The 13840-nt window shown below is 38.0% G+C and overlaps 1 protein-coding gene across 1 annotated transcript in view; it reads left to right on the plus strand.

The window, feature by feature from the left end:
• The window catches only part of TTN (titin), a 238731-nt gene that overhangs the window by 157314 nt on the left and 67577 nt on the right, over positions 1-13840 (plus strand). Inside the window, exons 156-184 of the mRNA XM_055812704.1 lie at positions 73-250; positions 344-465; positions 564-851; positions 945-1241; positions 1355-1541; positions 2118-2233; positions 2326-2625; positions 2861-3160; positions 3254-3359; positions 4432-4628; positions 4732-5037; positions 5162-5440; positions 5882-6181; positions 6288-6590; positions 6688-7062; positions 7161-7463; positions 7928-8227; positions 8316-8612; positions 8708-8992; positions 9084-9377; positions 9770-10069; positions 10176-10484; positions 10576-10766; positions 11243-11672; positions 12187-12495; positions 12903-13051; positions 13143-13175; positions 13275-13404; positions 13506-13805. Coding sequence (XP_055668679.1) covers positions 73-250; positions 344-465; positions 564-851; positions 945-1241; positions 1355-1541; positions 2118-2233; positions 2326-2625; positions 2861-3160; positions 3254-3359; positions 4432-4628; positions 4732-5037; positions 5162-5440; positions 5882-6181; positions 6288-6590; positions 6688-7062; positions 7161-7463; positions 7928-8227; positions 8316-8612; positions 8708-8992; positions 9084-9377; positions 9770-10069; positions 10176-10484; positions 10576-10766; positions 11243-11672; positions 12187-12495; positions 12903-13051; positions 13143-13175; positions 13275-13404; positions 13506-13805 — 7284 coding nt within the window. The remainder of the gene's footprint in view (positions 1-72; positions 251-343; positions 466-563; positions 852-944; positions 1242-1354; positions 1542-2117; positions 2234-2325; positions 2626-2860; positions 3161-3253; positions 3360-4431; positions 4629-4731; positions 5038-5161; positions 5441-5881; positions 6182-6287; positions 6591-6687; positions 7063-7160; positions 7464-7927; positions 8228-8315; positions 8613-8707; positions 8993-9083; positions 9378-9769; positions 10070-10175; positions 10485-10575; positions 10767-11242; positions 11673-12186; positions 12496-12902; positions 13052-13142; positions 13176-13274; positions 13405-13505; positions 13806-13840) is intronic.

The raw sequence follows: 13840 nt of genomic DNA on the forward strand, positions 1-13840 counted from the left end.
AAAGTAAGATGTAAAAAGATGTCTTCCTTAGACTGGCTTCTAACACCCCGTTTGTTTTTAATTTCGTAATAGCGGTGCCTGATCCACCAGAGAATGTTAAATGGAGAAATCCAACATCAAAAGGAATCTTCCTAACATGGGAGCCTCCCAAATATGATGGTGGAGCCCGCATTAAGGGATATCTGGTAGAAAAATCCCAACGTGGCACAGACAAGTGGGAGATATGTGGGGAGCCAGTTGTTGAAACAAAGTAAGCAAATTAAGATCAGAAGGTATATCCTTTCAACTAACTGTGCCATCCTCACTGCTTTAAATACCTTGATTTTGTTTTCTTAACAAACAGAATGGAAGTAACGAAACTCAAGGAAGGAGAGTGGTATGCATATCGGGTTAAGGCTTTGAACAGAATAGGAGCTAGCAAGCCAAGTAAGCCAACAGATGATATTCAGGCCATTGATGCAAAAGGTAATTACTTCAATCACTGACTTAAAAGATCTGCTTTATTTTTACCAGTCTTTGAAATACTGTTTCTACAACAATGTTTTTATTCTCTCCTAAATCAGAGGCTCCAGAAATTTTCTTAGATGTGAAGCTTCTTGCTGGACTTACTGTGAAAGCTGGAACTAAAATTGAACTGCCAGCTAAAGTAACTGGAAAGCCTGAGCCCCAGATTACTTGGACCAAGGCTGAAAAAATTTTGAGACCTGATGACAGAATCACCATTGAAACCAAACCTAATCATTCTACAGTCACTATTACAGACAGCAAGAGGAGTGATAGTGGAACCTATATTATTGAAGCTGTAAATTCCAGTGGACGTGCTACTGCTGTTGTTGAAGTTAATGTTCTTGGTATACATGTATTTTATGTTGTTTATAAAAATTATTAGTAATGTACTGAGTTATGCAAGCAGAAGGTTAACATTCACATCTTGTGCTCTACAGATAAACCTGGTCCACCAGCTGCATTTGATGTATCAGAAATCACAAATGAATCCTGCCTTCTGACATGGAATCCTCCACGAGATGATGGGGGTTCTAAAATTACCAACTATGTCCTTGAGAAAAGAGCTACAGACAGTGAAATATGGCACAAGTTGTCATCAACTATTAAGGATACAAAATTCAGAGCTACCAATTTAACTCCTCATAAAGAATATGTGTTCCGAGTCAGTGCTGAGAACATGTATGGTGTTGGGGAGCCAGCACAGTGTAACCCCATCATTGCAAAATATTCATTTGGTTAGTTGATTAAATTAATGTTAAATTCTTACAATATTTTAAGAGGGGGGAAAAACATATGTATGATGGTTCTGTGTTTTTTTTCTTGTTTTTGTTTCAATTTATTTATACAGATCCACCAGGCCCTCCAACCGGTCTCAAGCCTATAGAGGTCACCAAAGACTCAGTCACCTTAACATGGAATGAACCAGATGAAGATGGTGGCAGCCCCATAACCGGCTACTGGGTTGAAAGATACGATCCTGAGCAGGATAAATGGATAAAATGCAATAAAATGCCAGTGAAAGATACAACATTCAAGTAAGGCTATAGTCAGTTCAATCTGAAATGGGTCACAGAGACATAAAAATGTATTGGTAGCCTTTTAAACACATTTTACATTGTGTTTACTATTTTTTCCTTGTTTCCACAAGTTCAGATCCACCTAACATCTGGTGGCACACTTTTTTTTGACAATTAGTTTTAAAGAGCAACATCTTTACGGAAGACTGAATCATTCTTTTTTTTAAAATGTTATGCTTATTAATTTCTGTGCTATTTGATTATTCATAACACCTTCTAAAACAGCAGACATAGCCATCTCAATTTGGCAAAAGCCTGGTGGCTTTTTTCTCCTGATACTCATATTTACTAACAACTGTGGAACATACATAAATGCAATATGACTTTCAAAACACTGGTTTCTGTGTCATGGTGCACCATTTTACTGTTGACAATACACCTATTTTGGATGTTCACCATTTCATAAAACATCATTAGCAGTAATTTAAGTATTTTCAGATTTTCCAAGTAAACTGTAGTACAAAGAGAGGATAATGTTTTAGGTACCAGTTAACATGTAGGTGTGGTTTAATCAAACTTAATTTTTCTTTCCAGAGTTAAAGGTCTTACAAATAAGAAGAAATACAAGTTCCGTGTCTTGGCAGAGAATCTTGCAGGACCTGGAAAACCAAGCAAGGAAACAGAGCCAATCTTAGTGAAAGACCCAATTGGTATAATAAACACATTTTTAATGTTTTAGTTTAACAACAACAAAAAAATTATTTGTTTTCAGTCATGTAATTAATATTGGACTCCTGTCTAGATCCACCATGGCCTCCTGGAAAGCCAACTGTGAAAGATGTTGGCAAGACATCATTATTCCTGAACTGGACAAAGCCAGAACATGATGGAGGAGCAAAGATCGAATCTTATGTCATTGAACTATTAAAGACTGGAACAGACGAGTGGGTGAGGGTGGCAGAAGGAGTTCCCACAACAGAACACTTCCTCAAAGGGCTTATGGAGAAGCAAGAATATTCATTCCGTGTAAGAGCTGTGAACAAGGCTGGTGAGAGTGAGCCCAGTGAACCCAGTGACCCTGTGCTGTGCAAGGAGAGGCTCTGTAAGTATTGTTTCAGAATGTGCTGCTACTGCAAATACACAGTTTCTGTCTTTATAAAAGCCCCATGTCTGCGTGTCTCTGTAGTGAACTCTTGGAAGGCTTATGAAATATTAAAATCTGTCCTGCTTCAGCTAAGAAAATACAAAGTTTTAGTAGTTTTGGTGTGTTCCCTGTCTTCTGCAATTTTTGGTGTGAAATACACTAATCTGTTTTACCTTCTTTTTCTATTTTACAGATCCTCCTTCACCACCTCGGTGGCTTGAGGTTATTAATATTACTAAAAACACAGCAGATCTTAAATGGACAGTACCAGAGAAAGATGGGGGTTCCCCAATTACCAACTACATTGTTGAAAAGAGAGATGTAAGGCGGAAAGGCTGGCAGACAGTTGATACGACAGTGAAAGATACCAAGTACACAGTGAGCCCACTGACTGAGGGCTCATTGTATGTCTTCCGTGTGGCTGCTGAAAATGCCATTGGACAGAGTGACTATTGTGAAATCGAGGATTCAGTGCTTGCTAAAGATACTTTCAGTAAGTTTCAGATTTGCTTACTGAGTGATCAATAGAAACAGTTCACATGTAATGGATTCCTATTCTTCTAATTTGTGTATTTTTTTTCTTTAGCAACCCCTGGACCTCCATATGCTCTTACAATAGTTGAAGTCACAAAAGGTCATGTTGATTTGAAATGGGAACCACCTAAGAATGATGGTGGCAGACCAATTCAAAGGTAAAGTAATTTTAAGTTTGCTTAGTGTTTCCTGTAGATTAAGATCTTTTATGAGTGATGACATTTTTGTCAAAATGTTTAAATTTTAAATGAACACATTTTATATGAAAAAGAGATGAATGAATGTAAAAGAGAAGCCATACGATCAACGTAATTAAAGGTTTGATTTTAAAATGTGGAAATTATGCAAATATAAATAACCCAATGTGCATGAATAATGAATGTATGTCAACATCCTCAAACATCATCTAATAAAATGAGATTAAATTGAACTGCATATAAAACAGAAAAAAAATAAGGTATCCAGTCTCCAGTTCCTCCAGAGCTGTAGCCAGTTAGGCCCATCTACCACTTAATATTGTTACATTTTCCTTCTGCCTTAGTTTCTCATTCAAATGGTATGACTTAAAGTGAAGGCTCATCACTTTTCTGTTCATTCTTTTTATTACACTTTTCAAGCAAACTGGTTTACTCCTTTGGGTTGCTTCTAACTTGTCCTTTTCTTTGGTTTCTAAAGTACCAGTCCTCTGAAATTCACCTTGAATGCCAGTTAGATTTTTCCTCTTTGTATTTTCACTCTTCCTTTCCTTCCCAATCACAGTAAACGTATCTTAAACAGACAACTACAGAGATCTCCCTGCAGCAACATAAGTCACTTAATTCACCTTACTTTCCCACAGTCTACCATAGGCAGAATTTTAACAGCTGAGTAACTCACAGATAATACCTAAAAATACTTTCAGTGGACTAACCACTGAGATCCAAACTAGGAAAGATACAAGCATAGCTTTGAGGTTCTTTTTCTTCTGCAGCTCTCTAAAACCTAAGAACATAGCAGAAGTTCAGGAACTGGCTTTCAGAATTGGCTCTATCAGTAATGTCAGCCCCATTACATCCAAGACCTACCAGGACTACGTGGCTGATGTGTGAAGTTCATTGAATCTGTCACCCGTGACTCTCTACTTTTCCATTGGCCAAACTATTCTCATCCCTATTTATCTATTCTATTGAGCAAGAAGTCTGAAGTGTTCATGTTTCAAGTGCCTGACAGTATTTTCCCCAATTTATTCAGATACGTTATTGAAAAGAAAGAAAAACTCGCCACTCGCTGGGTAAAAGCTGGAAAGACAGCTGGTCCAGACTGCAATTTCAGAGTGACTGATGTCATTGAAGGTACAGATGTACAGTTCCAGGTTCGTGCAGAAAATGAAGCTGGCTGTGGTCATCCCAGTGAACCAACCGACCTCATTCATATTGAAGATCCAACAAGTAAGTAGCAGTATAATATACAGTGTATGGATTACAGAAGCAGTATACTGTGTAGAACAGATATTCTGGAGAAAAATGACACAACTCTTTTCCATTCCTGCAGGTCCTCCTTCACCTCCTCAGGATTTACATGTCACAGATGCAGGTCGAAAGCACATTTGCATTGCATGGAAACCACCTGAGAAGAATGGTGGAAGCCCTATTATTGGGTATAATGTTGAGATGTGCGAAGCAGGAACAGAAAAATGGATGCGAATCAATTCTCGCCCAATAAAAGATCTAAAATGTAAAGTGGAGGAAGGTGTTGTTCCAGACAAGGAATATGTGCTGAGAGTCAGAGCTGTCAATGCTGTTGGAGCTAGTGAGCCATCAGACATCTCAGAAAAAGTTGTTGCCAAGGACCCAGACTGTAAGAATAGATTCCTTTCTTTTTTTTTTCTTTTTTTTTTTTTTTTTTGGCGGGGGGGATCTGCATAACTGAAAAAAGAATGGTGTTTGGCAACTTTCTATTAATATTATACTTACTTTTACAGGTAATCCAACCATTGATCTAAAAACTCGTGACATTGTTGTTGTTAAAGGACAGAAATTAAGTATCCCTGTACCCTTCAGAGCTGTTCCATCCCCAACTATAACATGGCACAAAGACGGCAAAGAGTTGAAAGCTGGTGACAGAACAACAATGAAGAGTGACTACACCTCTGCATTGCTCGAAGTCATGGACAGTGTTCATGCTGATGCTGGTGTTTATACTATCACATTGGAAAACAAGCTGGCATCAACAACTGGCTCAGTCAATGTCAAAGTCATCGGTAAGTAGGCTTCTTCCATTCTGAGAAATATACTTATCCTCATTTGAGCCCTACAGCTGAAAGAAGAAAGGACTCGAAAAATCCGTTTTCTGCCATGTGAAGGAATCACTTCAATTCAGACACATGTAGAACGCCATAAAGGCATTAATCTTACAAAATCCCACAAAAAAAACACTTTACCCCAAGTTGGTCTAACTAGTCAGTGACTGCTCAAAGCCCAATTATTGTGAGTAGTCATCATATAAATATGAAAAACCTGTAAGAATTCTGAATACTTTTCACCTTTAGGATCATAAATTCATACATATGCCGTGTAGCCAACGTTTGTGGGTTTTGGTTTGCTTTCTGCAAAGCAAAAAAATGCAGTATAATTTCATATTTGTAGGAATACAGTTTCCCATCTATTTAGTTAACTAATTTTATTATTCTTATTTAAAACAGGTCCACCTGGACAGTGTAAAGACATTAAGGCAAGCGAAGTAACTAAGAATTCTTGCAAAGTATCCTGGGAACCTCCAGACTTTGATGGTGGTACTCCTATTCTGCATTATGTTCTGGAACGCAGAGAAGCTGGTCGTAGAACATACATCCCAGTCATGTCTGGTGAAAATAAGCTTTCATGGCAAGTCAAAGATCTTATCCCTAACTGTGAATATTATTTCCGTGTTAAAGCTGTCAATAAGATTGGAGGAGGTGAATATCTTGAACTAAGAAACCCAATCATTGCAGAAGACCCAAAACGTAAGTTTTTTTTCACTACTAACTGATCTAGCAACTTGAATTTTAACTCAAATCTTCATACTTTTTTTTTTTCTCATATTATCCCTCTTCTTCTACTCTTCCACAGAGCCTCCAGATCCTCCTGTTGACCTTGAGGTCCATAATCCAACATCAAAATCAGTAACACTTACGTGGAAACCACCCCTGTTTGATGGTGGAAGCAAGATTATGGGCTATATAATAGAAAAGCTTGCTAAGGGCAAAGAGAGGTGGGAGAGATGCAATGACTATCTGGTACCTCTATTAACTTATCCAGTGAAAGGTCTTGAGGAAGGAAAGGAATATCAGTTTCGTGTTCGTGCTGAGAATGCTGCTGGCATTAGTGAGCCTTCTCGAATTACTCCTTTTGTGAAAGCTGTGGATCCTATCGGTATGCATTGCTCATTTGATTGTTTGTAGTAATTGCCATACATCCTCAAACGTATTGGAAGGTTCTACTCTGCATTTATCATTCTGTGTTATTACAGAGGCTCCAAAGGTCTTTCTTGCTGCAAACCTACAGTCAGGCCTTGAGGTGAAGAGAGGTGATGAGATCATACTTGAGGCACATATTTCAGGGTCACCTTATCCATCTATCACTTGGCTGAGGAATGATGAAGTTGTCAGACCAGAGGAAATAAAAAAGAGAGCAACAACGTATACAAGGAAGAAGAAGGGTGAAGCTGAAGAAGAGAAACCTTTCCAGCTTTCACTGCCAGAACGTATGAGTGTTGACAACCACAAAGAAGGAGAGTCTGTATTATCAATTCGTGACTCCATCAGAGCTGACCATGGCACATTTACAATTAAAGTGGAAAATGATCATGGTGTTGCAAAAGCCTCATGTGAAGTCAATGTGTTAGGTATGTAATGAGTGTCCTCAAGAACACCTAGTTGTTCAGAGTATTGGGTAAGAAGCAGACAAGATGAGTACTCACCATTTTTCTTGCTTTATTAACAGATACACCTGGGCCTCCAGTCAACTTTGTATTTGAAGATGTGAGAAAAAATTCTGTCATTTGTAAATGGGAACCTCCCCTTGATGATGGTGGAAGCGAAATCCTAAACTATGTACTGGAAAAGAAAGACAATACAAAAGCTGAAATGGGCTGGGTGACTGTCAGCTCAACACTCAGGCATTGCAAATTCCATGTAACAAAACTGATTGAAGGAAAAGAATATCTCTTCCGTGTATTTGCTGAAAATAGAGTTGGACCAGGACCACCATGTATTTCAAAACCAATGACAGCAAAAGATCCTTTCTGTAAGTTTTAATTTTGAAATACAACTTTTTCAGAAAACCAGTCTAAAAGCTACACAGACTCTTAGAATACTCAGCCTTCATGTATGTGAACGTTTCCCAGAAGAAACTTGAGCAATGTAATTATTATTTCTTGCACATTTTAAACCACTGAAATAAAGGGAGATATTGAAAACATACTAATTTCAGTAGGAAAGAAATAAGAATGACAGTCACTGTGATAAAACTTTACACTTACAACATCTGAATAGTGACATTCTCTGTGTTCAGTAAATTAATATCCTTACCAAAAGAGAGAACCACTGCAAGTCTGATAACTGCAGTTAGGAATCAGTTTCCAAGAGAGAGAGTGTAGGAGAACTATGAATGACTTAAAACTAGTAGTCGCTCATATCTTAGTTCTCTCTTAGCTTTGAGGAAGCTCTGAGGAAGACAGCAATGATGACAAAATTACTTCTTTTTTTCAGCTCCACCAGATCCACCTAATAAGCCTGATGTGCAAGATGTTACCAGCAACAGTATGTTGGTTAAATGGAATGAACCAAAAGACAACGGCAGCCCGATCATAGGATATTGGATTGAAAAACGTGAAATTAATAGTACTCATTGGGCTCGGGTCAACAGGAACCTTGTGAATGCTCTAGAAATAAAAGTTGAAGGACTGTTGGAAGGTTTAACCTACATCTTTAGAGTATGTGCTGAAAATGCAGCTGGCCCTGGTAAATTTAGTCCGCCATCAGATCCAAAAACTGCACAGGACCCAATAAGTAAGTAGCTTAGGAGAAGCTAAAAGCAGACAGGTGACAGAATAGGATTCATAGCCTTTAACTTTGATTTACACCTATTTATTTATAGTGCCACCTGGTCCACCGATTCCAAGGGTTGCTGATACAAGCTCAACTTCTATTGAGTTAGAGTGGGAACCTCCTGCATATAACGGTGGTGGAGATATCACTGGTTACCATGTATACAAACAGCTGGTGGGAGTCAATGAGTGGTCACGTTGCACAGAGAAGCCCATTAAAGTTCGACAGTATACTGTTAAAGAAGTCAGAGAAGGTGCAGACTATAAACTCCGTGTTACTGCACTTAATGCCGCTGGTGAAGGACCACCTGGTGAAACTGAACCCACAACAGTTGCAGAACCTAAAGGTATTGCAATTGTGTTATTTTCAAGAAATGTCCAGCTGTTTAAAAAGTAATTTTGAATCTCTCCCTTGAACTAATGAACTGTTTCTCTTTTGCAGAGCCTCCCACTGTCGAGCTGGATGTTTCTGTCAAAGCAGGCATTCAGATCATGGCTGGGCAAACTATTAAAATTCCTGCTACTGTGACAGGACGTCCTACTCCCACCATTGAATGGGCTGTGGAGGAGGGTGAATTAGACAAAGATAGAGTTGTTATTGAAAATGTTGGCACAAAGTCTGAGTTAACCATTAAGAATGCACTGAGAAAAGACCATGGAAGATACGTAATTACTGCTACCAATAGCAGTGGTTCCAAATCTGCAGGAACCAGAGTAGAAGTATTTGGTAAGAAAAATATTTTCTGAAATCAACTGAGCATTTCTTTTGGTGAGATAATCTTCAGGCTTTATCCCATTTGTTTGATTTTGTTTTTCAGATGTTCCTGGGCCAGTCCTTGACCTAAAGCCAGTGGTCACAAACAGAAAAATGTGTTTGCTTAACTGGTCTGATCCTGAAGATGATGGTGGCAGTGATATCATAGGCTTCATTGTTGAACGGAAGGATGCCAAAATGCATACGTGGAGACTAGCTGTAGACACAGAGAGATCTAAATGTGATATTACTGGTCTGGTTGAAGGGCAGGAATATAAATTCCGTGTTAGCGCCAAGAATAAGTTTGGTACTGGTCCACCTGTTGAAATAGGACCCATCCTTGCAGTTGATCCATTAGGTATGACTAATTTTATGGAATTTTTTAAAACAATTTTTAATTATACGTTATTAAACCAGTATTGTGTGGATTGCTTTCTATACAGAAAATGTACTTTTCTACTACCTGGATAAGGCATCTGCCTTAGATGAATTACTTCAGTCAGATCTCTGAATCAGTTTTGTAAAACTATTATGGTTCTTTATGTAACAAAATACTGACGTCTACTGAGACATTACTTGTTACCTTTTTATCCACATACTTGAGAAACTATACTATCCATAACCTTACCCAACTACTTTGCATACAAAGGCTGTGGCTTTAAAAAGTCAGAACTACTGTATTCTTATGATTTAAAATTCTGTAACTTTTAAAATGTGGGTTTTTTTATTATGATTTGTGTATGTTAATAGGTCCTCCAACAGCACCTGAGAGGTTCATGTACACAGAGAGGACAAAGTCAACAATTACACTTGATTGGAAGCCTCCACGTAGTGATGGTGGCAGTCCTGTCTTAGGATATATCGTTGAGAAGAGGAGACATGATTCAAAAGATTATGAACGAGTTAATGCAAGGCTGTGTCCAAAAACATCTCTTCTTGTTGAAAACCTTGATGAACTTCATATGTATGAATTCCGTGTCAAAGCTGTCAATGCTATTGGAGAAAGTGAACCATCATTGCCCCTCAATGTAGTTATACAAGATGACGAAGGTATATCTGCTGTAAAGAAAACCACACAATCATCTCCAGCGCACTGCAAGGCAATTTCTGTCTTTAATCTGCATCTTCACTCTGTCATTTTTCTTCTTATTTTCAGTACCTCCAACTGTGACATTACGCCTGGCTGTGAGAGGAGATACTATCAAAGTGAAGGCAGGAGAACCAGTTAATATTCCTGCTGATGTGACAGGTCTGCCAATGCCAAAGATTGAATGGGACAAGAATGAAGTTTTAATTGACCAAACATCCAGTGCACTTAAGATAACCAAGGAAGAAGTATCTAGAAGTGAGGCAAAAACTGAACTTATCCTGCCTGCAACAGTGAGGGATGATAAAGGCACTTACACTGTGAGAGCTTCCAATCGTCTTGGCACGGCATTTCGCAATGTGCATGTTGAAGTGTATGGTAAGGGTGTGACATTTTAATAAAACGACAGCTAATTAAACGCTTTCGCCTTTTTCTTAATGTAATTCTGTGCTGTGTTGCTTTCATACAGATCGTCCTTCCCCACCAAGAAATCTTGCTGTTTCTGATATTAAAGCAGAATCATGCTGTTTAACATGGGATGCGCCACTTGATAATGGTGGTAGTGAAATTACCCATTACATTATTGAGAAACGTGATGCTAGTAGGAAGAAATCTGAGTGGGAAGAAGTCTCCAAAAGTGCTGTTGAGAGAAGATTTGGGGTAATTAATGAAATATCTTTATTATGTACTATAGTATGCATAAAAAATAACAATAGTACACATCTAATGAAAACTGCTATTTGCATAAATGCCTGTGCTTGTACTCCATTTAGATTCCAGAATTACTGGATGAATGTTGCCCATCTATGTATGTGTGTCTGCCTCATGACAAAGCAAAAGAAATTGTTCTCTTTTGCTACTTAATCTCAGCTGAGTTTAGAACACATCTTCCTTTCTGTTTCCCAGCATTATTCATAACTTTACCAACTGCAAAAACAAACGACATTTTTATTTGTGTTTGATCCTGTGCGTGTGAAATAAGAAAGTCCCTAGGGCATTACATACAGCTGCTTAGTACGTAAACATAGGTATGTCAATGAGATTCCAAGACAGAATTTTGAGTGAAAACCACTGCATAACTCCAAATAAGTTTATTCTGAAAGTAGCCAAGGATTGATTTAAATCTTATTTTTCAGGTATGGAATCTTGAAACAGATGGAAAATATCAATTTAGAGTCCGGGCTGTAAACAAATATGGAATAAGTGATGAATGCCTCTCAGAAAAAGTTGTTATTAAGGACCCCTATGGCCTTCCTGGACCTCCTGGAAAGCCAAAAATTTTGGATCGCACCAGATCATCAATGCGGGTAACTTGGGAGCCTCCTTTGAACAATGGCGGCAGCCCAATTACTGGCTATTGGTTAGAGAAGAGAGAGGTGGGAGGCGTCTACTGGTCACGTGTTAACAGGGCTCCAGTAACAAAACCAGCAGTAAAAGGTCTAGAGTACACTGTGCTTCGTTTGGCCGAAGGTGTTGAATACCAGTTTAGAGTTATGGCTGAAAATCTTGCTGGAATCGGCCCTCCCAGTGAACCATCAGATCCTGCTTTAGCAGCAGATCCCATATGTAAGTATATCATTTTTATGACTATTTTAAAGGACTATATCACACCAGAACCAAAATGTGCTACTACTATTTATATTGATTTTAGTGCAATTAATCCAATGCTTCGTTTTCACTAAACCAAAAGGAATATATTGACATAAAGTAGTTTCCTGATTTACTGGTTTTCACTGATTTAAAAATAATAAGCTTTAATTCAGTTTTTTTACTTCTTTTATGAACCTTAAACTGCCATTATATGAATGAAAAAATGGCCAAATAAACTTGAGTACAGAGTCAGATTTTCATGTTATTGTTTTTCTTTATCATTAAAAAGCTCAATCTTTATGCCTTGTACTTAAGTATCCCTTAAGAACATATGTAATATATGTAATTAAGTATGCATGCTCTAGGATTATACGCTCTCTGTGTATGACAGAAGAAAATGAAAATACTTGCATTCTTCTAGAAACTATTAAAAAAAAATACATGCAGGCACTAACTGTCAGGTAATTTTTACTTGCTCTTGTTTTAAAAGTTGTGCCTGGTCCACCGTCTTGCCCAGAGGTCAAAGACAAAACCAAATCATCTGTAGCTCTTGCATGGAAGCCTCCACAAAAGGATGGTGGTAGTCCTATAAAAGGATATATTGTTGAAATGCAAGATGAAGGTAGTACTGACTGGAAGAAGGTGAATGAAGGAGACAAACTCTTTCCTACTTGTGAATGTGTTATTCCCAACTTGAAAGAGCTTAGAAAATACCGATTTAGGGTGAAAGCTGTAAATGCTGCTGGAGAATCAGAACCAAGTCCTGCGACATCAGAAATACCTGTCCAAGATATTCTAGGTAAGTGTTCTGGGGATTAATTTAGGTATTTATATCTAAATGCCATCTACTGCTGGGAATGTTCAAGCAGGATGCCAAGCAAGCCAAAGTCAAAACAGAACAGTTATGTAAAAATATAACAAAAGATTGACACACATTTTTTAAAGTGTTATGATGACCATTACCAGGGCTGGATCCATTAGAAAACTGATGACCACCTGCAGTCATACTAAGGAAATAATGTATATTTTATAAAGAAATGACAACAAAATTTTTTCTATCCATATACTCCCCAGCTTCCTTTTTGCACACCCAACCTTTCTCACATAAACATGGATTCCGCATGTTTGTGTGGGGTTTTAGCTCAGTGCTGACAAAAATTTACTTTCAGTAGCTTTTGAAATTTATATATTGAAATACTTTTGCAGAGGAACCAGAAATCTTCCTTGATATTGGAGCACAGGATTTCCTCTCTTGTCGTGCTGGCACGACAATTAAAATCCCAGCTGTTATCAAGGGTCGTCCAGTTCCAAAATCATTTTGGGAGTTTGAAGGAAAAGCAAAGACAACAGCAAAGGTTAGCAAAATAAAAGCTTTTTTCTACCTGTGTTTCTAGACATTTAAGCCTATCCCCTCTTATATTTATGTTTATTTCCCTTTGTTTATAGGAGGGTGGTCATAATGTACCTGAAGAAGCTCAGGTAAAGCACACAACTTTTGTAACTTTACTATTGTTGCATTTTTCAAACATAAATATGTGAAGTTGATCTATAACTTTTCTTTCTTTCTATAATACACAGGTGGAAGCAACTGATACACGTTCAGTGATTATCATCCCAGAGTGCAACAGAAGTCATTCTGGACGATACAGTATTACAGCAAAGAACAAAGCAGGACAAAAAACTGTGCATGTCAGAGTCAATGTCCTTGGTATGGCTTACACATATCAAAGTATTCAAATAGTAGGTTTTAGTCATATTTTTCAACATACTTACGTAAATTTGTTTCTGTTGTGCTTTTTACCTTAATAGATGTTCCAGGTCCACCAAAAGACCTAAAAGTAAGTGATATCACAAGAGGTAGTTGTAAACTTTCATGGAAGATGCCAGATGATGATGGTGGAGATAGAATCAGAGGCTATGTTATAGAGAAAAGAACTATTGATGGGAAGGCCTGGACTAAAGTCAATGCAAACTGTGGAAGTACTTCCTTTGTTGTACCTGATCTTATATCTGGACAAGAGTATTTCTTCCGGGTACGTGCAGAAAACCGTTTTGGTGTTGGCCCTCCTGCTGAAACCATCCAACGGACTACAGCCAGGGATCCAATCCGTAAGTAAAATCAAAGTAAAATAAATTCTTTAAAA

This window comes from Falco peregrinus, chromosome 8 (assembly GCF_023634155.1).
Source record: "Falco peregrinus isolate bFalPer1 chromosome 8, bFalPer1.pri, whole genome shotgun sequence".
NCBI classification, from domain to species: Eukaryota; Metazoa; Chordata; class Aves; order Falconiformes; family Falconidae; genus Falco; species Falco peregrinus.